We start from the raw sequence: 9,366 nt of genomic DNA, 5'->3' as shown, positions 1-9,366 counted from the left end.
CCCTCCATGAAAGTCGAGACATGTGAAAATCAAAGGTCACTTTTAAAACAGAAAACAGATTTTCAGTTTCTAAAGACGGCAAGAGGTTTCTTCATGTAATCGCAATGAAGCATCTTCATGTCAAGAAATAATTATCCCCCTTCAAAACAGAGATGCACCCAGACCAGAGGATCAGCTTTGGAACTCGAATAAAAATTCGAATCCTGCCCCTTATTTGCTGTGTGACGTTAGCCAAGTCACCTAACCTCTCAGAGCCTAATCCCTGTGGGTAACACAGGGGCATTGATACCTACTCAGAGGGTTAATGTGAGGACTCCCTGAGGGAATGTTTGTAAAAGATGGTTGACAGAGAACCTGGAACTATTGCTATTCTTTTAATTCTTGTTATTGTGCAATGTTATATGATATTACAGCGAAAAACCCTGTGACTTCCCGCCGCAGATATCAGCCCGTGTGTCTGCTTCAGTGGCTCTCCAGTCACGGCTGCAGACCCAAGCATCCTTCAGCACGCTGCCATGTCGTGTCGGTATTTTGCATTTGACGGCACACCAGGAAAGATGAACTGGGACTAGGCTGTGTGTGAACACTGGATTTCTCTGGGTTACATTTCAGGGGCTTTTCTCTGGGATTTGAGACCTAAAAATCCTAAGTCACACAGAGCAAGGGTGTGAAGAAACAGAGATCAAGCAGACTTGAGCTGTGTCTTTAGAATAATACCAGAAAACCAGAGGGGGTTTTGTGAATATCACACTTAGGTAAGAATTACACTATTAGGTGAAATTGCACTGTTTGGGATAGACTGCATGAATAAAACCTGGGAATTCTCTAAAGTGAGGGAGACGTAGACCAGGTACCTATCAACACCCAATTCTTTAAATAAACTGAGGGTGCTCTTAAAGGGCTTGAGGGGACCAACGGCAGACCCGCTGGGCAGGTTCAAAGAAGCTACTTAGCCCCTGGCAGAGACAAGAACTTGTGACTTGGAATCAAGCTGGTCAGAACCATGGGGAGCCTAATTTTTATAGGAAAAGGAGAACTAGGGGGAGCCAGCCTTGGCATAAAGGCCCCTGGAGCACGGTCACACAATGAGCAGGCCCAGTAGCAGTGCGCCCCACAGCGGGGGGGCGGGGCAGGCATGCTACTGGCATCTGGGGCAAACCATTCTTTGTTGTGCGGGGCTGAGTTGCACACTGTGGGCTGTCCGGCATCCCTAGTCCCCAGCTCAGAAAAACGCCAGGAGCACGACTCACCTGACTTGAGAACCAAAGAACATCTTCTATATCCAAAAGCCCCTGGAGGAATGGGGTTACTGTTCCTGTTGGACCGTCTAAGGGACCAGTGTGTGCCAACTCTGGTGCCCACCGAGGTCCCTGGGGAGCGCCGGAAACATCCAGAAGCCCAGGCCCACCCCCAGAGATTCAGATCCAAAGAGTCTGCCGTGAGAACAGGAGTTGGTATGTTTTACCAATTCCCCAGATGGGGTGCTTTTGTCTGGAGATACGGAACAAGGAACTTGTCTGTGGACAGGACTGCCTTGCTGCCCTCAGGGGATGGGCTAGAGAGGAATTCTGGGCAGCGTTAGCGCATCGGCTGCCTTTAGACCGGCCTAAACGCAGCCAACCCTGTGCACATGGGGAGGGGGCAGAGGGCAAAACCACCGGTCCAGGTTCCAGAGAGAACTCTTAGCTGTCACCATATTCTAAATAACCTCAGACTCCATCACAGGCTTGGGGAACCCTGGGTCCTTGCTGCTAGTGAAGCTCAGCTGAGCTGAGGAGGAGAAAGAGGCAGCTGGGGCACCCACAGGGGACAGGACCGAGGACAGCAGAAGTGGCAGAGCAGGGGACAGCCTGGTTTCACACAGGAAGGGAGGCAAGTGGGTCCCCAGTTCTTCCAGGCAGACTCCGGCAACCAAAGTGCTAGAGGCCATGGGAAAGCAGTTTGCCAACTGCAGAGACTTTGGTCCTCCAACCCTTTGCCAGCTCCACAGGGAGGGACCAAATGCAGACCCCCCACCTCGGCCCCTCCTCCCCCACCTGGAAGAGCTCCGAGTTGGCCAGCCCAGCTCCTGACCGCTATGATGCAGAATCGGGAGAGTAGGGAGAGAAAGAGGGAAGAGAACAAAAGGCCCGGCGACTGTAGTTTTGGAGGACAGGCAGATTGGGAGGGTCAAGGTAAGACACTGTGGGACAGCAGGAGACATGCCCTTGAAGACAGGACTGTATTATGACTTTTCATGGCTCCATAAAACATACATATATTTAAAACTATATTTTACGACTATGTTGGTATAAGGACGAACACCATCCAGGCTAAATTCATTACTGTACAGTCATTATTGATACTCATTTTTTCCTTCTGATTGAAAAAAACAATTACTGCAAAAACATTTTTGTGGGTCTGTTAAAGGTTCATGGGTCCTAAGCATTGTAGGCACTGGGTATAATGAATAAGACAGCCTTGCTTGAAGGAAATACGCCAAAATATATATTCTTTAGCAGTGCAATTCTATAGGATTGATTTTTTTTTTCTTGGTTGATCATACTTTCTAAGGTGTTCCACACTAAACACATAAAATAAGTAGGAATAAAAGCAAACACTCATAGGGCCTCCTACATGCTAGCATGTTCTAAGGACTGTATGTGTATTAGTTCACTGAATGGCCTCCGCAGCCCTGTGGGGCATGGACTGTTATCATGCCCAGTGACAGAGGACTGCCCAAGGAGCATCTGAACCCAGGCGCCCGGCAGCTCCCTATGCCCAGGTAAGAAGTTTCTGCTTCTGCACCATGTGGGGCTCCCGGCTGCACGCTCACCTCTGTAGCAGCGGCTCAAGCCACCCCTCGTGGCACTCACAGTGGCAGTCCAGGAAGGTCAGCACTTCGCCTTTCGCCGCGGAAGCGCCCAGAAGCCGGGCTCGCACCAGGCCCTCCCTCTTGTTGGCACGGATGAGACGCACCTTGGGCAGCCCAGACAGCTCATCGGCCAAGCGCTCCTTCAGGTGTTCTGGGGAGGCAAGCAAGGCAAGCAGGGTCACCGCCACACATCCCGAGCCATGTCCTTCCAGGGCCTCGCTATCCCCAAAAAAGAAAACTGAATAAACAGAAGCCTCCTTTGCTCTGCACCTGGGATGTGCCCGCAGAAAGGCCAGGGGAGGCTGGGGCGGAGGAATTCCAGAACCCCGGAATGCTCCCCTTCACAACACATGCACACTGAATTGTATGTTTGAAATGGGTGCATATGGTATGTGGATGTATTTCAACAAAGCTGTTACCCCCTCAAAAATACATCACACCTTGATTTGTGAACATTTAAAAATGAAGAACAAAAAAATTGCTCAACCACAATTTTTCAGAAAAATTGTCTTCATATAAACTTGGCTTATTTATGTTAATTATGTAATATGTTATAAAATTTTATGTGGAATTAAGTTAACAAATTTTATTTATATTTATGTTAACGTAAATTTTCTCAGGAACACATTTCACTGGACACGGTAATAGTAATAATAATGGCAGCTCACACCAGAGGGCCTCCTGTGCTAAATACTGTCTAGGGGATTTATCTCTCAGTCACGTGAGCCTTATAACTTTCCCATGAGGTAGGCACTACAACGATCCCCATTTATAGATGAGAACACTGAGGCCAGGGAGGCTAAGTAATGTGTCAAGGTCTCAGAACAAGCGTGCTAAGGAGCCAGGATTTTAACCCGGTGGCCCTGGCTTGAATCCTCAGGCTTAATTAACACTGCCTCCCAGAGCTTTCTTGTATAATCTCTCATCCTTGTGAAACAAATCCAAAATTTGTCAGGAGGACGTGCTCATCCCATTTTGCAGAAGAGGAAATGAGGCTTTAAAAGTTGAAAGGTCGTGCCCTACCTGGCCCCAGGACTTGTGACTCCACACACATACGGGGACTGGAGGCCCTGGTTCACACCCCTCCATAGGTCACGTGAGGTGGGTGGGAACCCATCAGGCAAAATAAAAATAAGAGGATCTACCCATGTTGATGTGGGCTTTGTCTGAAAGTCCTCAATTATCAGCAAAAGGGAAATTTTTTTTTAAAGAGTTTTTATTTATTTATTTGACACACAGAGAAAGACAGCGAGAGCGGGAACACAAGCAGGGGGAGTGGGAGAGGGAGAAGCAGGCTTCTTGCAGAGCAGAGAGCCCGATGCGGGGCTCGATCCCAGGACCCCAGGACCACGACCTGAGCCAAAGGCAGACGCCCAATGACTGAGCCATCCAGGTGGCCCAGCAAAAGGGGAAATTTTATGAACTGTTCTAGGTTGCTTCATTGTTTGTAAAAATGTTTCTCTAAATATTCCTGACACTCAAAAAAAAAAAAAAAAAAGCATTCATTGGTTGATTTTTTTTTCAATCCTAAATATAACTGCAAATAAGCTGACAGCACAAATAAGGGAGGTGACTTCCCAAGCAAAGCTAATTAGTGGCAGTGTCCAGTAAACATACACGAAATTGCAGGTGCAAAAAAAAAAGGGGGGGGGAAAGAAAGAAAAAAAGGAAATGCCTGTGTAGCCTCCTTGCACTCTTTATGGATTTGGTCAGCATCAATTTTATGTCTGTCTGAATGGTCTTCCCATGCCCTGGGGCGCTGACACCCCTTCATCCAGCTCAGACTGACACGCAGAGAGGGCGGCGGGGAGGGGGGCAGGGGAGGGGGGCAGGGCAGGGCTCCTATCTCATTACAGGCTGAGCGAGCATGTTGCCCACTCTACAAGTTACCATGATGCGGAGGGAGCCTCGGCCCCACGGCACCTTACACTGGCATCTTCGAGAGAATGGAGCTGCATGGGGAGGGCTTCATCCCGTAGCCCTGCCCGCTGAGGAGCTGTTCCATCCCATGAGGACAAAATAAATAATCTGATCTTTGCTTCTGAATGAATGCATTTCTGAAATGTTTTCGGTATTCCACAGTTTTTTAATATTTCATAAAAGGACAAGTTACCATTTAACAAACACTAACAATATGCCAGGCACTGGCCTAGCACATGACCCGCCCTTCTCTCAATCCTCCCAATGACCCTAGAAGTAGGAACTGTTATCCCATTTTACGGGGGCCGAGGCCATGGTTGACACTGGACTTGCTCAAGGTGCTGTAGCTACAAAGTGTTGGAGCTGGGATGCTTGTGCAGTGTGATCCAGAACGAGTGCCAACACCGATTTAAAACAGCCCTGGGAGGAAAGGACCGGAGGAAACAGAGATGCATACCTACTGCATGCCGGCTGACATGGGGCTTCTGTCCTGTGCACGATCTCATTTATTCCTCACCACTTTCTGATGTAAGTGTGGATAAATCCATGCACAGATGAGAAATCGAGGCTCGGAAAAGACAAGTGACTTGTCCCAGGTGCCATGACAGGTTCATGATAAAGCTCACCTCAGGCCCAGGTGCCCTGACCCCAGAACTCAGTGCCAGGTGGGCATCACTCCGCATCAAGCCCCAGCCTGGCCTGCATACTGTCATGGAGAAGGCCAGCTGAGGCCGAACACACGCTCTCTCCGTGGGTGCACACGGCCACTCATCATATAGCTTCCCGTTCCCAGCCTCCCTTGCAGCTAGGTGTGGCCAAGTGACCCCGTTCTGCTCAGTGGGATATGAGGGCAACTTCCAGGTCTGGCTCCCCAGCCCCTGGAAACCCTTCTGCCAACGGGAGTGAGCAGAAGGTGAAGAACCAGCCTGGAGCATGCAGACAAGGCAGCACAACATCCTGGAGAAATGTGGAGCTACAGGGCAGAAGGAACTGGGGCCCTGACGCTGTGAAGCCCGCCACACCAGCCCTAGACAGTTACACAAGATGTGTGATGTGGGAGACATCATTTTTATCCCGTGTAAATCACTGTTATTTTGAGTCTCTGTGAGAACAGCCAAACACACCCCCCAATTAGGACACATACTCCAGGCTTTGAAGTCCGACAGGCCAGGCCCGGAGCCTGAAGCAGCAGATGCCCAGGAAGCAGGAGCTGCTATCCTTATGCGTGGCCCAGGGATGGTAATTTGGCTTGAAACGGGCTATGGCCTTGACATGTCCCCTCAGTTGAGCCTGCCCTCACTCAGCTTGTCAAGTGGCACAGGGCATGGCCATAGCAGCCCCGATGCCCCCCCCATCCATCGGCGATGCCCCACGGGGCAGCGCAGACACCCCAAGACCGAGTGACCTTCCTGTTCCCTCAATGGCCCTCAGACGGCTCCCATCAGGCTCCTATTTTAGCCTACACCCCTTATGGTGGCCCCCAGGGCCCTACTGGCCTGGCTTGCCCACCCCTGCAACCGCGTCTCCCATGCCGCCTCCCCACCGGCCGATGGTCGGCCCTGAGGAATGCCTGCTCACCCCAGCTCCTTCCCGCACCTGCGGCTGCTGGGCTGCCTCCTTCTCTACATCCCAGCTTCTGGCTTAAAACTACCTCCTCAGGGAGGCTTCCTGCCCTCCACCAGCTAGCGGAGGGCCTGTGACCAAGCTCCACTTACTCTCCTGCTCCCACTTTGTTTCACAGCACTTCCCACCTTGCTATATTACATTTGCTGCATCATTATGTTATGCTATGCTATTTTACATTGTGTTGTGTTGTCTTATATTATTCTTCACATGTTCATTGACCATGTCCACCTACATCTCCACCCACCAGAATGTGAGTTTTATGAGAGCAGGGACCTGTGTTTCCCACCGAATCCCTGGTGCCTAGAACAGTGCCTGGCACACAGTAGAAACTCACAAAGTGTTCACTGAATAAATCAGGGCAGCCCTGGACTGCATGTGAATTGCTGCACCCCAGGTCACTGGTCAGGCCTGTAGGGACACCAGCCACCCTCTCAATGGAATGTCTCTCCCTGGCTTCAGTTCTTCTCCTGTCTGGGCTGCCCTCCCCCTTTTTAAAAATATTTATTTATTTATTTATTTATTTATTTATTTGAGAGAGAGAGAGAGAGTGGGACAAGGGGGAGAGGGAGAGAGAGAATCGCAAGCAGACTCCTTGCTGAGCACAGAGCCTGACGCCGGGCTTGATCTCAGGACCCTGAGATCATGACCTGAGCCGAAATCAAGAGTCAGACGCCCAACAGACTGAGCCACCTAAGCACCCCTGGGCTGCCCGTTATTGATCTCATCTCAAACTCAACACATCCAAAGCCAAATGCCCCCCTTCCTCTCCCAGACCTGTCACTCCTGCCCTGGGTGGCTTTTCCAGCTCTGGGACAGCACCACCACTCACCCAGAGACCCAAGCCAGAAGCCTGCAGCTCCTGCAGATGTCATGTCTCGAATGTCCCTCCTCCCCCTCCCCACCCCTCCCCTCTACCCCCACCTGACTCCCAGCCTCCATCTCTCACCTAGGCCACCTCTACAGTCCCTGGCCTCCCTGCAGAGCTCCCCCATACACCATTCTCCACCCACAGGTATCTTGGGCCTAGAGGGATCCCTCAAAGTGCAAAACCGCTCTCCTGTTTAAAATCCCACCTCTGGTCTCCCTGCCCTCAGGACAAAGTCCCAGTCTGACCTCATGTCTAATGCCTGCACCCTTCCCCATGTCTCACCTCTCTCTTCTGCCTGCTCCCCTTGAAGCAGCTGCTCCTCTGGCCTTCCTGAACTACCTACAGATCCTACACAACTCATGTGACACTGTGCCTCTGAGCCTTCCCACCTTCTGTGCCTCCATCAGCAGCCCTCCCTCCACCTTTGCAGCCCACAAACTACTCACCCTCCAAGCTGTAAGGTCAGCCCCTATTCCCGAGTGCCCCATCTTCCTGCAGCACCATGTGGTAGAGCTGTCAGCACCCGTGCATCCCCAGCAGGCTCGGAGCCCCCTGAGGGCAGGGGCCGGGCCTGGGGGCACACAGGAAGCCCGTCCTGCCCAGACACATTCCACCCCTCCGTCATGCTTTTGCCTCCCAGGCACCACCACGGAAGGCCAGGCCCCTCCAAGAGCCCACGGCGGGGGCTCACCTCTATCACTGTAGTCATCTACAAGGATGACTTCTTCTAGCAGGATGTCTGGGGACGTCTCGAGGACACTGTAAACTGTCCGGAGGAGGGTCGACCAGGCTTCGTTATAAAACGCTATGACAACAGATGTCGTGGGCAGATTATCATAATCATATTTCTTCTCTTTGCACCTGCAAATACAAGACAGTTTCAGGAATCGAGAACCCGCTGCGGACCGTGTGTACCAGGCCCAGGCTCGTGCTGGGGAGGGAGGCGCAAAGGGGACACCGGTCACAGTCTCGAGGCCTCTTCCTGGGAATGGAAAATCATCTGCTGGCATCTTCCAGAGCCCCCCATCCCCACCCTGTGTTCCACTAGGAACCCTAACAGATTCTTAGAAAGACTCTAAAATGACACCCTATAAGCTTGAACGGTGGGACGCTGTTTTTAAGCTTTAGAGCAATTTTCAGATTTGAGTGACAGACAAGCTAAGCAGACCAGAAGGGAGGGAGACTGCCACTCTCTCACCGGTCTGCTCCCTTCTGACCCCATGGCCAACTGCCAGGCCTGTGCTCAGACCGTGCCCTCTGCATGGAGCATCCTTTCCTCATTTCTCTACCTGGCAAACTCTCTGTCCTCCTTCTGTCCCTGGGCCTGAGGGTGCAGGCAGCTGCTGGCTGCAGGAGGGGCCCCCAGCCACGCGTCCCTTTCAGCAGGTGTTGCTCACCGTGCTCTGGCCGCTGGCTGGAGTCTCACTGCCCTCCCAGCACCACGCCAGCTGCGCGCCTCTGCTCACAAAAGCAGTGCGCTGGCCGCAGAAACTGGAGCGGCCACTAGAATGCTAGAACAGTCTGGAAGGGCTCCGGAGAGGACCCTGACTAACCCCCCCTTGAGTACCCATGCCACCCCTCAATCCACTCTGTGATGGCCTGGGGCGGGGGGTAGGGTGAGGGGATGTGCCTTGACTGGCAGTGACAGGAACCAATAAGCTTCCTCTTTCTTTAGTAGGGTTTCCTGTTACTTTACAGGGAAGTTTCCCTACTTGACAGAGAATTCTCTCCTCACAAGAGCTGATGACAAACTCCCAGGGTCATCCCAGGAACTGGGCCGTGCCTGGAACTCATCAGCGAGAAATGGCCAGAGAGGGGCAGGAACAGAAGCCCAAGAGGGGCACCTGCAGGGCCCTGGGGCTGGAAGGGTGGGCTGGCAAAGCAAGAGGGGCACGCAGGCTGAAGAGAGGACAGGCTGCCTGGACAGAAAGAGGGCCGGGGGCACATCGAAGAGATGCAGAACGTAGCAGCGTGAGGAGTGAAGCTAGCTCTGTGAACTGACTGCCACGGGCCAGGCGATGTACCAGGGGCCCTTACCAGTCAGTCACCAAATATCTCCTGAGAGCCTACTAGGTGCTGGGTTTAAAAAAACAGCAAC

The 9,366-nt window shown here is 52.0% G+C and overlaps 1 protein-coding gene across 1 annotated transcript in view; it reads right to left on the bottom strand.

Annotated features, from left to right (window-relative positions):
- Positions 1 to 9,366, bottom strand: part of GALNT12 (polypeptide N-acetylgalactosaminyltransferase 12) — a 35,006-nt gene that overhangs the window by 14,817 nt on the left and 10,823 nt on the right. Inside the window, exons 2-3 of the mRNA XM_081804079.1 lie at positions 7,960 to 8,129; positions 2,816 to 3,005 (exon numbers count right to left, since the gene is read on the bottom strand). Coding sequence (XP_081660205.1) covers positions 2,816 to 3,005; positions 7,960 to 8,129 — 360 coding nt within the window. The remainder of the gene's footprint in view (positions 1 to 2,815; positions 3,006 to 7,959; positions 8,130 to 9,366) is intronic.

The sequence above is a fragment of the Leptonychotes weddellii genome, chromosome 14, assembly GCF_054177405.1.
Source record: "Leptonychotes weddellii isolate Sample4059 chromosome 14, ASM5417740v2, whole genome shotgun sequence".
In the NCBI taxonomy this organism is placed as follows: domain Eukaryota; kingdom Metazoa; phylum Chordata; class Mammalia; order Carnivora; family Phocidae; genus Leptonychotes; species Leptonychotes weddellii.
The sequence above is the reverse complement of the archived record's forward strand: the minus strand, read 5'-3'. Positions and strand labels throughout refer to the sequence as shown.